General features: G+C 43.5%; 2 protein-coding genes across 6 annotated transcripts; one reads left to right on the top strand and one right to left on the bottom strand.

Annotated features, from left to right (window-relative positions):
• Nucleotides 1-264: 264 nt before the first annotated feature.
• On the bottom strand, nt 265-16,501 carry ZNF821 (zinc finger protein 821). 5 transcript variants are annotated; one of them, XM_049864784.1, is made up of 8 exons: nt 15,001-16,501; nt 14,108-14,188; nt 13,592-13,708; nt 6,903-7,047; nt 4,102-4,261; nt 3,332-3,436; nt 2,062-2,228; nt 265-1,226 (listed from the first exon to the last, which is right to left on the bottom strand). In XM_049864784.1, the coding sequence occupies exons 3-8, from the start codon at nt 13,629-13,631 to the stop codon at nt 575-577; spliced, it is 1,269 nt and encodes a 422-aa protein (XP_049720741.1). In that variant the 5' UTR covers nt 13,632-13,708; nt 14,108-14,188; nt 15,001-16,501; the 3' UTR covers nt 265-574. The 5 variants fall into 5 exon arrangements, with proteins under 5 accessions (XP_049720741.1, XP_049720739.1, XP_049720740.1 ...); XM_049864782.1 differs by having other exon boundaries at nt 4,102-4,247; nt 6,922-7,047; nt 12,552-14,188; XM_049864783.1 differs by having other exon boundaries at nt 13,592-14,188.
• LOC126065094 (translation initiation factor IF-2) lies at nt 15,985-17,531 on the top strand. The gene is made up of 3 exons (XM_049864759.1): nt 15,985-16,109; nt 16,484-16,857; nt 16,964-17,531. Exons 1-3 carry the CDS (start codon nt 15,985-15,987, stop codon nt 17,446-17,448), a joined length of 984 nt encoding a protein of 327 aa, XP_049720716.1. The 3' UTR covers nt 17,449-17,531.
• The last annotated feature ends 1,749 nt before the right edge of the window (nt 17,532-19,280 follow it).

Raw genomic sequence — 19,280 nt, 5'->3', positions numbered from 1 at the left:
CTCTGGGATCATAGATACCTTCATTATGGTTGTGGGAACTGACTCTCACAAGGCCAGCATCAGTTTTAATGTCATAGTTATTCCTCATCAACTTTTTAACGGCCCAAATAAGGAATCTGCTTGGACAGCCCCAGCTGAAGAGCACCCTCTCTCAGAAGAGAACAAGACTCCAAATTCACTGCCTGAAAACTCTGACCCAAGGTCTCTCTGAGATCACTTCATTTGCTAGAATGAAACTGAGAGAAAAATAGAAGGCCAATAAAGATAAAATTAATTTATTAGCCCTCACAACTTTGTGGGCCACGCCAGGCCCCCCACCCCATTACTATCAGCATGCCCTGCAGCAGTGGGCTGGGGAGTCCAGTTCCCTGGAGTGCCTGCTCCCTTTCCGAGTGCTGCTTTGAGCAGGATCCCGCCTGATCCCATCATCATGCTCCCACATGCAAGGGGTGTGCGGGTCCACCTGCAACAAACCCGAGTCTGCCTCTGGCAGTGAGGACAGGGCCTTGTGGGTGGCAGCAGCACTGATGCCTGTGGGCCTGAGCGAGTGGGCAGTCAGGCAGGAAGATATGGTTCAGTGCAGGGAGCTACTGTTTTGCTCTTCAAAGGCCATCTTGCCCAGGAGCTGGCTGTCCAACTCCACCCCGCTCACAGGCAGCTGGAAGAAGTTCATTTCGGCTGCTAAGGCTGCCATGGCAGAAGGGTCCTGGCCAAACTGAGCTCGCAACATCATGTCCATTTTCTCCAGCCGCCTCTTGAGCCGTTTGGCCTCCCGCTCCCGGATCAGCCGGGCCTGCCGCTTCTCTGGGGTTTCATTGGCCCGCTTCAGCCTCATGGCCTCCCGATCCCGCTGTAGCCGGCGGGCCCGCTGCTCATCTGTCTCCTGCATGCGCTGTAGGCGCTTGGCTTCCCGGTCCCTCATGCGCCTCACCTCCCGCTCCTCAGGGGTCTCATTGTCCCGTCGGCTCTTCTTGGCCGTACGCTCTCGTTCTAGCCGCTGCAGCCGTACTTCTAAAGGTTCATTCTGTCGACGCAGGGCCCACTTACGTACGCTGGGGGTCTGAGCTTCCAGTAGCTTGCGGTAAGCAGCACAGTTGTTGCACACAAGCAGAATTCCCGCAGGGTACACTGGAGGATTAAAGGCAATGTCCTTACCCTCAGCGCTGGAGGGGCCCTCGTGGGTTGGGGGTAGGGATTCCATATTAAGTATTTCAGGAAGTTTCTCACTGGAAAGCAAAAAGTTTGGATGATTAGTGTCGTCTTCTAGTAAGGCTCAGATACTGTCTCCTTTATCTAGCTTTGTCTTACTCTTTACCTACCAGGCCAGTTGCTCCAAATTCACCACTAGGGGTCAGTTCGAATGCTTGGGAGACCTCTTCTCCTGTTTGGTCTAGGGTGTCTACCAAATCTTAAAGCCCACCTGGAGTTAGAGACTGAGCCAACTGCCACAGCAGCCCACCAGAAATCAGACGAACCCTTAGAAATGAAGTTTTCATTCATGTTGGAGTGATGGTGTTTGGCAAGAGCTGTGCAGGGGCAGTTCTACTGTGGGAATGAAGGGTCCTTGAGATGGAAGCTTCCATCAGGAAAGGTACAGTCCACCGACTCAACCGCCTCTTCCCCTGGCATTGCCAACAATATAAAGGCAGCATATACTACCATATATACTAGTCAAACAAGACTAGTACACAATGTTCACTTAGTCCTAGCCTTCTCAGGACACAGTAGAGACTGTCCTCACACGAGGGTCTGCCAGTACCCTGTAAGTTCTTTCTCTAATCTTTACTATGAACATTCTTGGACTTCCTCACATCTCTTTATAGTTGAAAATATTATCCTAATAGGGTAAAGACAATATTATTCTGATACAGGAATCCATTTCTCTCTGGAGATAGCTAGTAGAATGGCTATACTCACTAGCCTAATTATTTGTATTTCCAAATAATTCATGAGTCAGTTGCTTTTGCATTCCCTATCTTTAGCCTCCACTTTGACTTAGAAAAGCAGAACCCCCACCCAATAGTTTGCTCCCAGCACAAGAGAGTTAGATGCCCAGCTAACCTGTTAAAGGTGGCATGGCTGGTGAAACGGGCTCCGCACACAGCACAGTTAGACCTCTGGTCCTCGGAGTGGATTAGGAGGTGGCGGCCCAATGATCCTGGGGAGCTAAGGGCCCGGCCACAGACAGGACACATGTAGCTCTTGGCACTCACCACCGCTGCAGTGTGCTGTAGAACAGAGCCTTAACTTTAATCTCACAATCTCATGCCACCTCCAAACCCAAAAAAACCCAAACCGATTGCTATCGAGTCAATTCTGACTCATAGCGAGTCCCTACAGGACAGAGCAGAACCACCCCAGAGGGTTTCCAAGGAGCGGCTAGTGGATTCGAACTGCTGACCTTTTGGTTAGCAGCCAAGCTCCTAACCACTGCACCACCAGGGCTCTGGGTGATCCTTAGGCTTTTTTAAAGCCACCTCCAGGATAATCAATATCCACTTAGAAACTACTTTCTGGAAACACCCCCCTTCCTTTAGTCTCAGAACAAAGGACTTCAACTAATCTCTCTGTTGAGCACCTGTAACAGTGAGAGTCTCCTGAGATAGCTGGTTTTCCATTCAGGCCATTGCTCAGATTCCACTGGCTTGGGTTCTGACTACCTTCTAGGACACGTGGCTGGCTTGAAGAACAACGGTGCTCTAGAACCAGAACCTGCCCCAGAGCCTGAGCAGAATTCATGCTCAGGATAATTTCTCTCTGTCTGCATGGCTTATACTGGGTGGGTGCAAGTGCATGTTAAGGGGACGATGAAGGCCAAATCGAGAAGCTGGCTGAGAATTCTGGTATCCAACAGGTATTTACCAACTATCTTTATGGTAAAATCCAGACTACCATGTGGTGTTGATGCCTTTTCGATACAGATCACAAGGCACAGGTGCTACTGGATCAGAGAAAAAGAACATAAAAGTCTGCCTTATTCTGAGCCTTCATTAATGCTAACTTTCACCAGTATTTCAGAAACATGTTAACTAATTTTATTTTCTTTAAAAAAAAGCCCTCATTATTAACAGATGTTAGTTTCTGTTTCATTATTTAAAATATGCATTGAATAATTTAGAAAAAAAATAAAGATACTTAATTTCTACAGTGTGTCTGCCTGGGAACTCAGAACATATTTATTCTCTAAATAGTTCTGAGAATTGGAGTGGAGTTTTAGTGGAAGCAACAACTCAAGGTTCCTTCAGGAGCTGGAAGCAAAGGCCAAGGCCAAGGCCAGGCTACGAACAAGCTGGTGCTCAGTGTTTCAGGGCATGCAGTCCCTACACCATACCTGGTACACGTGAGCAATCAGCTGCTCCCGACTTCCACAATCTAACTGGCAGAGGGGACACTGGCAGAGTTCAAGCAAGGGGTCAGAATTCAAATTCTCTGTGACCTGCAATTCAACAAGGAGACAATTCATTAAGTCTGTTTACCAGACTCTTCCCTACCCCTACCTTTTTTAACAGGGTGTCCTGTTCAAAGGAACACAACCTGTTATCAGATCTTATTCTTAGATTTCCCATTGTGGGCTGAAGGAAACAGTAATAGGGGAAAGTGATTAAATTTGCTCCCACCTTTATTTTCCCCAAGGCTTCCTGCCCTGAGGACCAAGGACTGCCCCAGAAAAAGCTCATCAGTTTATCCCCTAAGGTAAACTGCAGAGAGGACTTAGTTTCCCTCCTGCCGCATTTCCTGCAGGAATACTCAGGAGACTTAAGTGAGAAGGCGGCGCCTCAGGCAACAATTTGACTTAAATTTCTAAGCATATGCAAGAATACACCTTGGGAAGTAAGCTAGCAGTTTTGCAAAGGTGGATGTAAACAAGAAGGAAACTATTCTGTCTGGGAAGGAGTGGAGCTTTAGGAAGGAGAGCTGTACGTGGTATAGTGATATGTGGGTGGAAAAAGAAGGCTGGGTGTGATAGAATTGTGTATCTGAGGTTTGAAGGAAGAGAGGCTCAGGAGACTGCCAGAGGCAAGATTGTTATATATGGATGAGAAAATCAGGGCAGAGTGGGCGGGTCGGGGGTTCTGGACTCAGGAGCCATTTGTTACTTGCCTCATGCTCTACCACTTCGTTCCCACCAGCAGGCTGCTCTGCATTTTCTAACTCTTTTTCCACTTTGACCATCCCTCCATCTTCCTCTGATGTGTGGGAAGAGACTTCATCTTGTGTGGTCTCCTCTTCATCCCCTTCACTGTCACCTGGAACACACAAACTGGTCAGTTGTTCTGATTTCTGCATGAATACATCCTGAGCTGCTTTGTATACTAGAGTTTACAGCTGTGATGGAAAACATTTTCAGATCTTCCATAATATAGTTTGTATCAGTGCTTCATTGGGTACAAATCATGTTATATGTAGCTGTTGTTTATAGTGCCATGTAGACACTACAGAGAAAATTTGAGGCAAAACTGCATTGGAATATGGTTACTAATCCCTGAACATTATCATAACAATAATTCTTCTTAGGCATGGTTCCCAGATACCTCACACTTCAAATCACACCTCCTCACTCATCTCACACTGTGCTCATTCCCACACAAACCACCTTTGATTTACCAACGTTTCTTACTGATGTTATTACTTACTTTTTTCCATAACCTCTTGTTCTGTTTCTCCATGGTGTCTAATATACTATTCTACTCCAAGTCCCACTAATCTGTTTTCTTCCAACTAGGCCCAAGGCACACTTACAGAACACCAGCAACTTTTTCTTTCCTCATCTCGATAAAGGAGGCAGTAGTAAATTAGTTTAAAATGATATCACTTTATAGGGAAAGGGCCATTCAGTACAGTGGAAAACCTAGCACAGCAACCAACCTCAGGCAGGTATTTTAACTCACTGTTTTTACTCTGCTAGTAACTCAGCATTCTAGGCTAAATAAATCCATTGTTTTGTTGGTGTTTTGAAGTATCTGATGGATAAGTGAATGCATTAGGTGGAAGGAAAAGACCATTCTTTAAAATGAAATATAATTTCTTGTGCCTAAAGTAAGAATTGAGTTTGTTTTAGTTTGGGGTACAGGATATGGCTTTTGAGAGGTCTGTCTATGGCCATGAAATCTGCAAGGTTTGTATGAGCTGATCTTGTTCTCTATAATTATGTAATAGAAAAAAAAAAGGAAAGAACAAAAAAATAAAGAGAGAGAGAGATAATAAAGGGAGTTCTTTCTGAAAGGAAAAATAAGTGCTAGTACCTTGAAGACCACAAGAGGAAGCCAAGCCTAGGGCAGCTATCAGACCCTGGCCCTTCCCCAATCCACCTAGATCCCCTGACTCCTGGGCCTGACTGTAAACAAGAGAGAAAATACAGGGCAGCATTTCACCAGGATCTCTGCATCAGCAGTTAAGACTCAGCTTTCCTACCTAACAGTACTTACTGTCTCTTCTCTACCATCCCTTGTAAAATTTTTAAATCCAACCAGTATCTATCCGGACAAAACTGGTTACATTCTTTCTTCATGAGAAAGTCTAACCAAATCATGTGCTATTAGCTCCGTGTGTCTCTACTAGATACTCCAGTTGGTTGGTGGCCTGGATTTAGACTCTGGAAAGATCTACATAAGTATGCTTTATTCCCTATCCCAAAGCTTCCTTTAGATTGAATTCATCTCAGTAATGAAAGATTGGCACAGATTAAATTGTACCATGTTTTCTCACCAGCTTCTTAGTTGCAATACTTCTAGACTTAGTCTAAGACAACACTGTATCAAACACATTTTTGTAATTTATCAAAAATCCAAATATATGTTTCTACTAAAAAAACCAAACCCAAACCCACTGCTGTCAAGTAGATTCCGACTCACAGCAATCCTATAGGCCAGAGTAGAACTGCCCCATAGGATTTCCAAGGAGTGCCTGGTGGATTCGAACTGCCGACCTTTTGGTTAGCAGCAGTAGCACTTAACCACTATGCCACCAGGGTTTCCATCTTTCTACTAAAACCCCAAAACCCTCTTTCTACTAGATACATTAAAAAAAAAAGTCTGTTGTCTAGAAGGATGATACATCGCTTCTACAATGGAAACCTATTAGACTCATAGATGCTGTCTTTTCCACCTCTGTATTACTCGAGAAATGGGTGGCTCCCAGTTTTGTTTTTTTTTTTTTTAGGAATAGTTGAGTTCATTTTTCTGTACCTGAGCAGTTAGTCCTTTGTTGCTAAATTATTAGTTTGGGTAGAAACCGTAGTTCCTAGAAGGTTGCAGAACTCGTTCCCTTGTCATTCTCCCCCATCCCCAAACATGGAGACAAAATCAGAAATGTCACTCTGAAATTGACACTAATAATAACCAATATCCAATGGATGAAATTAGTAAAATATGGAAATCATCCTAGGAAATAACATCTAAAAATGTATTTGTTCAGGCAGATCATGGAGGCTCAATTTGTAACCAGCCACTGTCTTTTCTATGTCTTAACCACAGGGATCTACCTAGGACTTGGGTGTGGAAAGACTGCGACTTTAGTATTTTTATGCTGCATCATCTCATTAAAACTGGGCCTTCAGACAAAATTTCAATAATGCCACCCTTACATTTTAGGAGACAGGAATTTTTTTCTTTTCATTTGACCTAACCCAGGGGCTGCTTGAACACTAATAATTTCTATGCCCCTGCCTACAGCAACCATAACAAACCTATTTGTGTATGGCACTGTGCCTAGTACTATAGTCCATGAGTTTGAAAGAAAATAATGTCAAACCTTTCTTTTCTCTCCATATACCTTAGAACACTTTTGGGGACACTGAGTATCCACATACCTCCTTCTTTAATGTCTTCCTCCCAACCCCCCATGCACATTCCCCAGAGCACACACACTCTGATAATTCCTCTCCCATTGCCCTGAGTCATTACCAGAAGGTGCAGAACTCACTGCTACTGGAGTCCTGATCTCTTAGTTGTTGGATAGCTTGTCGCTGACTGCCAAGGTCTCCAGGAAAATCAGTTTTCATCATCGCCTGGCGGGCTTGCTCTTCTAGCCCAGCAAACACTTGATCCCCTGGTGGTCACAAGGAAAAAGAGTCAGGCCACCAGCTGGGCAGCACATCCCCAGGCAAGCTGGTTGGAAGGTCAGACCATTCAAAGGAAGGAGACAGGCAGGTACCCTGTGGTGGGGTCATTTATCTCCAAGTCAGCCTGCTGCCTCTAACAGTTTCTGGGCGCAGCTACTCTTCCTGGGCAGTAGGCCAGATGCTCCAGGAAGCATCACTTGCTTCTCTTAAATCCTCCTAGTCTTGACTCCTTTCAAAAAGTGGTCATCTGCTACTTTACAAGTTTACCTGCAGAATCCCAATTTTCTTGCCTACAAACAAGTGCTTTAGTAATCCTTCTTAACAGCAATCTCTCTAATTCAGGTGTTCATCCACTCTCCTTCCAAGTCATGTTCTATAAGTTCTTCCTTGAGTCTCTTTCCAATGTCCATCAGAATTAGCTATAAGCAAATCAACAACTGGTTGAATAACGGATTAAAGGGAAAAGATATATGAAGTCATTTCTGTGGAGGAACAACCTTCCTGAAACATATCAACTAATTACAATAAATATTTCATCTATCTTCCTTGATCCAATATGGTCTTTTTTTATCTGGAGTATTCAAAAGACCTGGACTCATCTTGATTATGCATTTACTTCTGATGAACTCTGCCTGGGATCTATGTGGTTACTGAAGAGTTAACATTTAAGTACTCTTTCATTTCCAAGAGCCCAGGCATAAGGAGAAAAGAGAGTTGGGTTTCTCTAGGTTTCCATTATCTCAGTCAGAGTGGAAACTACAGACCCCATTCCCCAGCCAGCAAGAGAGAATAACGAAAAGCTCTAGTGAAACGTTTGGCAGTAGACCAGGCCCTTTCTTACTGAAGACAGAAGAGAAAGTAAACAGGCTTAGGTTCTGAGACAGGATACAATGATGTAGGAGGAAAGGACTGGTGAGCTGACCTGCCCTACTAGTCCTTGGGCAATTGAACTGATGTGGCATAGGCTTCATCTAATTCACTTAGTCATTTGTTCAGCAAATACTCTTTGAGTATTTACCACATGCTAAACCCTAATAATAGTTACTATTTGGTACTTGCTGGTTCTAGGCTCTATGTTAAGTGCTTTATATTTGTTAATTCACTTTAATTTTCCACAAACCCCTATGCTGTAGGTGCTACTACACCTGTGTTAAAAGGAGAAAACTAAGGTCAGTCTATGCTGGAACCAGGGATTCAAACCCAGGTCTGTCCAACTCAAATGTCCACATTTTTAAGTGATTTCTAATAGAGTTATAAGCAGGTCAGGAGGTTCATCAGAATGGTTTTGCTGAAAAGCAAATGTTTGTTGCTGAGTGAGAAGAATGCCTCTTATCCTAATGTTAGTGTTATCCTTATACTATGAAAAACTGGCACACACAACTCACATGTTACCATTATGTTCTCAGGGCCAGTATCTGACAAAAGAAAAAAAATGATGGTTCTAATACCATGTGATGAATTACCATACCTGGGTTAGAGCAGCTAATATTAAGGCTATTATGATTAATGCTGAATGGGAGTGGAGGGTAGTTAGTATTAAAGTGTGCTCCTAGCTACAGAGACCTCAAGTAAAAATAAGCTGCTTTAAAGTCCATCTTCACAATATGAAAGATGACTGGATATAAATTACTCCTAGCGAAAGCAAAAAATGAATTCTGTGTTACAGTGCTTCCTCTTCCTTCTTTGCAGAAGTGAAACATTTAAATTCTCCCTGTTGGTTCCACTCCAACCACAAGACCATGGCTAACTGGAATAGGCATCTACCTTCTGGGTAGGTACATATTTTCAGACCTGGCAGCCATGGGCAGACATGGCACTAAGGAACAAGTTATGTACTAGCATATAATTATCAACTTGCAGACCATTCTCATCAATGACATTTCTGGTCTCTCAAGAAACAGCCCGAGATATGTGGGTTGCTGCCAGCTAGGATTATAGCATACCAAGTATATACAATTAATTTATTTTTCTTTCTGAATAAAGAATCACCACTGGATTAGCAGAATGGTACCTAAAAAGATGTGTTCAAGATCAGCCAATAATTCAGTTTGGTCCCCATTAACTTAAGCTCAAAATTTATTTTGTCTCTTGTTGTTGTCTAAATATACAGGCCTTCACAGAACAAAGAAGTCTGTTCAATACGACTTCCCTGTCTACAACTCTGGTTGGCAATCTCAACTAGGATAGTTGGGATAAATTAATTCTGTCACTTCTTTTCTACAGTTTTGAAAGAAAGTCCATCCTCTTATATTTTATTCTATTCTTGACTTGGGAAAAGTGTTAAGCTAAACTTTATTCTCCAGGGCTATTGCTATTTTAAATACCAACTTAAAGCAAAATATATAAAAACCATTTTTAAAAAAGTGATTTTAGCAAACCTCATAGTTAAGGATATGTAAATGATATTCCAGTAGTCACTATTTACCTCATCCCCAAATCTGACTGTCCAGAATTATCCCTTTATAAGGCGGCAGTGAAACTTGCTAAAAGTATGCCATGCTTAAACTCAAGAATAATGTGATCCATAGAGATACTGGTGATTAAGAAGTGTTATAGAATTGCCTGTTTTTATAATGTAAGGTTATTTCCTTCTATCTTGAGACTGTTGAAAAAGGCTAAAAAAAAAAAATCCTCTGGTCTCTAGATATTAATGTAGGACAACCACCGTAGTTAACATGGATATTTATCTATTAATAGTTGAGAAAAGAGTCATCTGGGCTCCACAGTAAAAAGCAAGATGCTACCTCTCTCTTTTTTTTGTATGAAATCAAGATACTATTTGTCTCTGATTTGGTTAAGGTTTTTCAGACCAGGTAACAACAAAGCCATGCTAGTAAGTTTGTAGAATGGATGAGAAGCCTGAGATGAAAGTTATAAAGGCAAAGAGTTTACAATTCTCTTTTCTTGGATTCTCAGTACAGTTAAATAAATGCAATTTCAGGTCGACTGAACTCTTAGTAAAGCAGCTGAAATAATGCTAAGAAAGCAGATGCCAAGTTCAGAAAAAATAAGCTAGTGTTGGGAATAAGGAGCTTAGGATCCCATTTCTAGGCAACAGTCTCTGTAACCCACAGTGCTATCACATGTTGGGAACATAGCCATTTACCTCACAAGGATGCTAATGGAATGAAGACAAAACAGGTTGTGCTTTTTAGAAGAGAAAGGACATTAAAGGCTCTTCCCTCTTCTCTGTGAAAAACTTTTAATTGAAGGTTTTTAGTTTCTTACGTATTTTGTAATCATAAAGCAAAAGTCTCTCAAGGAGAAGAAATTTTCCTTTTCTCAGTGGTTTGCTTGGTTCAAACATGCCAATTGGAAATGTGAAAGCAACTATATTTTCAGCCTCTCTAAAAACAACTGACAGAAATTTTAGGGGATGATATGAGAGGTGAGAAGGTCTAATAGGAATTTCAGTCCATCACCAGTTTCTATATAACTAATATAACAATTTTTCTGGGGTTTTAGTCCAAAAGCTCTGCATTTGAGTCTATTAACTAAGTGATTTGCAGAAAACACAAGAATAAGTCTGGACAGTTCTGGGGAAAGGAGATATCGTGCCAATAATTTAGATTCAAAAACAGTCCTGAAGAAAACCAAGTACATGCCCATCGGCTGCTTAAGTGGAGCCAAAAAGTGCTCTTGGGCAATAGCAATGGGATTCTTAAAATATTCTTTTAGGCAGACTTTTAGCTTCACGTCACAGAGTCTTCTTTTTCTTCCCAGAAGGCAGATCTAATGAAGCTCATCCATTACTGTGCTCAACTGCCAATTGGCTTTGACATTTAAGCAAAGCTTCTGCAGACTTTCCTGCCACCCAGACCCTGAGTCCATTCCATTTACTTTAAATGGACAGCCAGCATTAGACTCAATATGTCTGATTGCTTCCATTTCACTGTAAGGGGATATAAGACTCAAGTGGTCAGAAGACTGAGATCACCCATTTCTACTTGCCACTATTGCCACGGGCAGTGAGAAGATGATCTTTCGAAAGGGCACTGTCAGCTTCAGTCTCCAAATAGTAAATAAATAGAAGGTCCTCAGAGAACAGTAAATCTCAGTGTCTTTCCTTCTTTGGTCAAGCTTAGTCCATTGGTTCCCTACCCAAATACATCACTGAAAACAACATCTCTTTGGGAGCCTGCTCTTTAGGAGCAGCTGAACTTTTCTTTTCGTAGCTCCAGAGTAAAGACCCTCTGAGGGTCACCACTGAAGAGCCTGTGAAATCCCACCCACTTTTTTTGGTTCTACCACAATACAACGTTCACTCCCTCAATTCTAAAAACCATTTCTGTAGCTGTGGATATGTGATATTCTCCCCTTCTCCAAGGCCTGTTTGTGCATCTGTTTTCCAACTCCAATGCCAGCTCTTCTTGGACTTTGACTAGTATGGTGGGAGGAGATGCAGCTGATTGATGTCTACTATGTGTATGCAGGCATAGGCCACACAAACCTTTACTGGTTCCCCTGCCTTACCATAATCATGCCATCGTTCCCACCAGCTACTTTCTTTGGGTCTTACCAGTCTCTGTAGACAGAGATAGCTTTTATAGATGAATGCTCAACTCCTAAGATTGCCTTATTTATGAACCCATCATCGCTAGTAAAAGTACCTTTTTCAGCCCTGCCTTCTTGGGGCCACATCTGTGTTTTTTTTTTTAAATCAATACTCATCTTCATCCACAGAGAAGACAATCCTCTTAAATGCGCATGTGTTGTATTACCTATGCTAGTTATACTTCATTTTATCTCCTTTGGTGATCCTCACATTCAGGCCCACTAAATTTTATTGTTGTAGCAACAATTTATAACTCCTTCCTAAATCACTCACCTTTATATTAAACAGCCCTTCCACATCCATCTATTCCAGAGTATACTCATATAAGTATTCAACTTGTTTCCTCTTATAAAACTTTTCCAGGACTTAAATTGAAGAGTTCATTGTACATGGAGGTTTGCTACCCTAACCTCATTCATTTATAAGGTGTTGGTGCCCTCTTAATTCCTCTGTTCATTCTGTTTTCTCTCCTATTCTTGAACCAACCCATCCAGATGAGATAAAGTACATGGTGCCTGGCATACACTATATTTTTAATTAATGTTAGTTCTCTCAACTCCTTGACTAATCAATCCTCTCAAATGTAGGTTTTTTTCCTTTAAACTTTCATATTATACCTCTGAATTCTCTTCAAATGTTGCTATACTTTAGTCAGTCCTCAGTAATAATAAGAAGCTATTTTATGAACATTTGGGTGAAATGCCTATCTCCCCAGATCACAGAATACTGGTTAATTATCTCAAATCTGTCTAGACATATTCGTGTTTATTTAATAAGGCACTTCTGAACACCCTCTACGAGCAGTGCTAGAAGTAGAGAGGGATGCACAACATATATGGGATACACTCTCTGCGCTCTAGAAGTTTACAATCTAATTAATGAAATAAAACGTACATATGAAACTGTTAAGAAACAATGCAAGGCAAGAGTGCACACCTGGTCTCCCTGTTTCCAGTTTCTTCCTTATATGATTCACCCCACACAGTGCTTCATAGTCCCAGACGTTCCACTCTCCCTGCATAAAATCCTTCAGCAGCTCCTTACAGTCTACAGAATGAAGTGTGAATTTGGTCTGGCATTCAGGCCTCCACAATGTAGAGTCAAACATCTCCAACCTAATGTCCTACAACTTCTGGACAAATAAAATTTTGCTTCATACAAAGTCTACTCATCCCCTTAATGTATCATGTGCATTCCCTCTTATATCTTTGCTCATGTTTTTTTCTTATCTGACTGTCCCTCTCCCTTCTTCTTTTTTACTTTTTAGTCTACTTTCTATCCTCTAAGGTCCAGTTAATTAGGAGTCCCTGGGTGGTGCAAACAGTTAAGGGCTTGACCTAGTAGCTGAAAGGCTGAAGGTTCAAACCCATCTAAAGGCACCTTGGAAGACAGGCCTGACGATCTGCTTCTGAAATTCACAGCCTTGAAAACCATATGGTGCAGCTATACTCTGCACACATGGGGTTACCATCAGTCAGAATAAACTTGACGGTAACTAATTACAACAGAAAGACCCAGTTCAAGTTTACAGTCTAGAGCCCCTTCCATCCAGTGTTCCCTTACTACCTCAGCCGGCGGAGCTCTCTCCTTCCTTTCAATGTCTTTAGTATGTATAGTCTACAGTGTCCCTATTGGACACTCAGCACATACAATCTTGTATTTTTATACATTACTTTTTAGATACATATCTGAGGCTGTATTATAGTCTTACATATCTTAAATCGTCTTATAGCCCTGGCATTTACCACAAGGCCTTGCACAAAGTAGGTATTCTAAGGATGAATCCAGTGCACGTACCCTAAGACAGGTTTCTGAACACCTCCTCTGGCAACGAGACATACTTTAAATCCTTCATATTCAACACCTTTAGCCCTCTTTTCACAAATTATTGTGAGATTCTCACTCTAAATTTAAGTTACTTTTCCATTTCAACCCTCAACATCCCCAGGTTTCAGAAGACAAAGCCCAGTACTCACAGTGAACTTTATTTGGGTTTGTCTGTTTCCGACGGGACATGTTTCCCTGATCCAAGAGCTCTGGCCTTTCCCAGTTTCACGACTGGATATGTTACTACCTCCTTGCAAGGTGCTGACCTACAATGAAAAAGGACCATGGCTAGCACATATAATTTTGCCCAGAAATTACATAAAAAGATAAAAACTTTTAAAAATAGCCCTTGAGTGTATAAAACTCACCAGTTAAAAATAACTGAACTAATGACTCAAAGAAAGAAATGAATAAATTTCTAGCACAATGTCAAGATAACAGGAAGTTTAAGTGAAAGAGGGGACTCCTTCAGAGGGTTTAGAGAATTCTACTCTAAATCCATCTGTGAAATCCCGAATACTGTCAAGTGATCATGATCAAGGTCACAGGATAGAAAAGGAAGCAAAACCAAGGCAACCAGGGTTACAAATACTGTGGACTCAAAGGGATAATCCCCATGAATTGTAAAAGGAAATAAAAGGAAGCCAAAGACGGTGATAGCTCACATGTCACATGCCCACTGGAAGTCAAACACTGCAATGTGCACCAGTGGAAGCCTCCAGATGTTTTTCAAGCAGTTATTTCACCTAGAGGTGAAAAGGCATCACATCCCTGTGAGACAGGAAATGTCTCAAAACTCTTAGGCATCTGTAAATGAAAACAGCATGGGAAACAGAGCTTCTATCTAGTGATGCAGGCGCAATGCTGGGCACTGTGGAAGACAAGGCGCTAAAACAAATCGGACTTCCGGTGTAGAGGGTGGGCTTTTACATCCACATTGTTGAGTACTAATTCAGTACCCCAGTGTGGAACATCCAACTGTGCACTGGCCCTGCTCACATGCTCCAGAGTGGTGGTCAAAGTTAAAACTTCACTGCTCCTTCTCATCCAGGCTCTATGTAGCAAAGAGATCAGTGGGAGGAACAAAGAGAAAAGCTCCCCAAACTATAGAAATGCTGCAGAGACATGCGCCTGCCCTTATGATACAGAAGAGAACAGACACTTAAGTATGGGGCTTCCTGGTTAGCTATAAGACAGACATTCCCAGTGGTAAGTATTGTTAGAGTCTGGCACGGATTAGTAGCAGGAGCTGTGAAAATTTCTTTGAAAGATAAAGAGAATAAACAGACCTAGAGATTAAAAAGAGATGGATTCTCTTCCTACCAAAGACAGGAAAATGGATTTGGCCACCCTCCAAGTTCCTACTTTCTCAAATTGTACTTTCATTGAATAAATATAAAATTACAGCTGACTGTATATTAAGAGGAGTTATGAGAGGCTACAACTACCTATACTTTGCATTCCAGTTAGTGAAGACTCACCTCCTGTTATGCCAACTAACTACTCTATGTAGCCAGAAAGGACCTCAGACCTGTAATCAGATCCTGCCTCCCCTTACCAAAAGAAGAAAGAAACCGCAAATGGCAAAGACAGGCCTCCACAGGAAGTGGCAAAGGAAGCAGCTTTCGGGCAGTCGTCTATCATATCTGCATATTAAACACAGTTCTCTTTCAGACTTTTAATTAAAACAACAACAACAAAAAACTCCAAATGTGTAACAGTAAAAATCAGTTTTAACATTTAGAGGGCAGTATGCTAATGGCTAATGCTAATGATATGTGTTCTTGGTTCTAAGTTTTGTTTGTTTATATCATTTCTTTCTAATCAAGTAGTTATTTTAAATTACTCAACGCAGTGAATAAATATTACACTTTGGATCTTTGCTTGTACGTCTGTAGAATCACAAGGTGGCAAGTTAAATAAACTGCAGGTTATCTGTAATTTTTTTCTAAAATTTGCAGAAATACACCTCTGTGTTGTCTAAGGAAAAAAATGGAATTTTGACTAATCTTTAAATTTCTCCCCTTCAAGATCAGAACTACAACTGTGATATACAGGTAATGAAGTCCCTTCTGAAGGAAGGCCAAAGCATTTGTGACAGTTAACCTCTATTCAGATCATCTTAGTGAGGCAACAGTTCAATACTGAAGCTACCTAAGTCAGAAGACAAGAGATGAGTATCTGCATATTTAAATCAGCAGTGTCCACTGCATCTCACAATCCTCCTAGTGGCCAAATGCGGAATTGACCAGATGGTACCCAATGGGACTTCACACCTGAGGGCGAAAGGGAAAAAATAAGCAAATAACTCTCCTCCCCCACATAAAAAGGCCATCATGGACTCTTTAAAAATAAATAAATGGGACTGAAAGGACACTCTTCATGACACATCAAGATCGCAGAGGTTAGACAGCTGTTTTAGAGGCAATCACATGCAATAAAAGCTAATAAAACCCGTAGACATTGCCCTAAAGGTCATTTAATTTTACTTTTAATACTGCCTCATCCCAAATCCAAATACGAAACCAAACCAAGAAATTAAATGGATAGCTATCTAAACATCACCATCCTGAAGAAAAATGAGGCGGAAAGAAAGGGAAACGGGGATTCAGGTCTACTAGGAATTCTGCTGGAAGAGAAGAACGCTTTGTTGGTCTTTAGGACCAGGTTAGGCGTCCTCGGGAGCGGCCCAACGTCTCTCCACTCCTCTTACTTATCACAGTCCCTACTCTCCCACAGGTGTTTGGTTGCAGCTCCCAGGGCACATCACAGAATTCAGCAACAAAAATCGGTGAAAGCCAAGCTTTAAGAAAAAAGGGCGCACTCCCACCTCCAGCTCTGGTGCGGTTCCCACGGAGCAAAGCAAACTCGCCTGAATCCAAATGATCTGTATCTGCCAAAAAGGAGAGAACAAGAAAGCTGGTCACACAGCCGCCTCACCGTTCACCATGTTCCCACTTCTGTTTGGTCTGGAGCGTGTGTATAATCAGCCGAGATGTTCCCTCTTGCTTCTTCAAGCATGTGTACAGGTAAATTCCCAGGAATTATCAGACAACTGCCAGAGGTCTTCGGAGGCGGCTCAGACAAACCCTCAGACAACAGTCTTCTCAGAAATCTAAATTTAGAAGCTTTTCTGCGAGACCGAGACGCGGGCACCGATACCCCCGGTCTGCCCTCCCACGCCCAGCCTCCCCCTCCCGAAGCTCCACCCAACCCTGTCAGACGCCGGCTAGGCTGCCGGCGCCCGGGCTCCAGCCGCAGGAGGCCAGGCCCGCGGCCGGGGGCTGCCGAGGGCCCACGCTGGGAGGACCGCACCGCGGACGTCCCCCCTGCCCCCGACACTGCCGGAGGGACAGAGCGAGGATCGGCGGCGCGGGCAGCCAGCCCGGCCCGGCCTCATCTCGGGATCCGCGGGGTGAGGGGCGAGCCGCGGCGGGGAGGGGTGAGCCGCGGGGGGAGGGGGGTCTTGGCTGCACCGCCCCCAGGCCAGAACGAGCCCCTAGCCCACTCCTCAATCACAGACAGACAAAAGGACCGACAGCCGGCGACGAAGAGGGGGACGAGGAGCCCCTGCATCCTCAGTCTGGACCAGAGGGAACGAGTCGGGGGTCTTTTTACCCGACGCCTCGGCGCTCCGCTGCGCTCCGGGTCCCTGGGCCCCGCCTCCGGACAGACGGACCGCCGGACAATGGGCCCCGGGCCGCAGCTCGGGCCCGACCGGGTCGCGCCTCTCCGGTACAGGGCCCCGGCAGGCGGAGGGCGGCTCTGGGCCGAGCCAGTGGCGGGTAACCGAGGGGCGGCGCTGCAGACGGACAAAGCCACTGGCAGACAGACAGACGGAGGGGGAAAAGATGGCGACGCGGGCGGCGGGAGCGCGCTGCTCGCGCACCCGCAGCCAGTGGGGCGCGTGCACGAGCGCTCCTCTCCCTCCCTCCCTCCCTTTTGCTCCAGCTTGGTCCCCCTCCCCGCTTCCCTGGAGCGCGCCTGGTGTGTGGGCGGCGCCTGAGGGGGAGAGGGGGTCCGGGGAGGCGGGACTTGAGGGCGTATCCAATCACAGACGTTCGCAAGGGGCTTCGCCTCCTTCCTGGAGCCCCGAGACCACCGAGCCTCGCCCCCTCCTTATGTCTTTCTCTGGCTCTCTCCCCGCTCAGCTCCCCTAGCCCAAACCCGCCCGGGGCCTGTAAACTCCACTCCGGCTATCAACTCTGATCCCGGTTTCCTACCCCACCATCGAGTTCAGCCACAAAACCCACATCCCCCCAACCACAGTCCCACCGCAGGCTCCTTCTCCTTTAGCCCAACCTTGGTTTCCCCCCCACCTCCTGCCCCTCGCCAACCACAAACCCTCTTCCCTTCATTCTCCTCACACTTCACGGTTTCTTTGGCCCCCGAGGCATTTAGTAAGACCGAGGCAGAGGGTCACGGGGCTTTGTGGGAGGGATTAAATTCAGCTGTCAAAACCAAAAATCTTGAGATTTCTTTTAGACATTTAAGTCTCCAACATGAATTTCAACTAATACAATAACGTAGCCGTAGACCCAGCGGCGAAGGATTCACTTAGAGCAGGGTAATTTGTGGCATTGTTGCTTTTAAGGAGTATTTGGGGCAACTGAGAGTGATTGGACTCAGTTGCTAATAAAGCATCTCCCCCTGTCACCTTTCCTTTCTCTACTTTCCCCACCGCCTGCCTTTCCTTCCTCTCATTCTCTCTTCCTATAGAATGCTTTAAGCCTACCTTTGACATCGCTTATTTGGAGAAAGAAGAAAGTGTGGTGGACAGAAGATGAGATCTGTTATTAGAAGATCCAGCTTTGAGTCCCAGCTCTGCTACTGACCAGGTGGCTTTGGGCAAGTCCACTTCCCAATTCTGAGCTTCTGCTCCTAAATGTGAAATGGATAATATAATTCCAGGCCACCAATCTCAGAGTTCTGCCAATCATGTAAAATGAATATCTGAAAGCACTATGTAAACATCCCGTATGAATACTGGCCCCTCAAAGAGCAAATGAGGATGACCCCTGTTTATAGGGTAAAAAGTCCTGGTATTTGCATGAAGCACTCTTGCAAAATGTCCTTCCCTCAAATCTCCAATGAGTTGGTATCATTGTATCATGTGTTTAATATGACAGAATGGCTGTATTGAAGGATCTTGGTCCTTCACATTTCTGTGCTATATAGCTTATTCATTCATTATTTAAGTAGGAATTATTTTTTTAACTTCAGTAGGGGAAACATTTAAATCTTTTATTTAAAAAGTTTATTTTGGTAAAATATATATAACAAAAAATTTTCCATTTTAACCATTTTTAAGTGTAGAATTTAGTGATGTTAATTACATTCACCATGCTGTGCCACCATCACCACTGTCCATTTCCAGAAGTTTTTCATTACCCCGAACGAAAACTCAGAACCCCTTAAGCAATAAGTCCCCACCCCCAGCCCCTGATAACCACTAATAAGCTTTTGTCTCTATGCATCTGACTATTCTAGATTTTAATTTCGCTTAAAATTTTAATTCCTGGGTAGCCAGAAAATGGAATACTCTCATCCACACAGCAAGTTTTTAGACAGTTGTGTGTAAAAACGTAAGCTGGAATAAACACTGGCATTTATACTTAACAGTCGTTCTTGATGAGTTTAGACTGAGGGATACAAATATGGCTTTATTATGTCATTTAAAGTTGACACGGTTGACATTTTCAACAGGAAACTAGCTAACAGGTAAAGCATTAGGAGAAAACCTCCAATGATCTTGGTTTCATTGTTAAGGCGGGCATGTGTAAATGTGGGCAGCTTGTTCCATCTTTCTGAGTTGCAAATAATATGGGTTCATAATAA

This window comes from Elephas maximus, chromosome 21 (assembly GCF_024166365.1).
Source record: "Elephas maximus indicus isolate mEleMax1 chromosome 21, mEleMax1 primary haplotype, whole genome shotgun sequence".
NCBI classification, from domain to species: domain Eukaryota; kingdom Metazoa; phylum Chordata; class Mammalia; order Proboscidea; family Elephantidae; genus Elephas; species Elephas maximus.
Note: the sequence above shows the minus strand (reverse complement) of the source record. Positions and strands in the feature narration are given on the sequence as shown.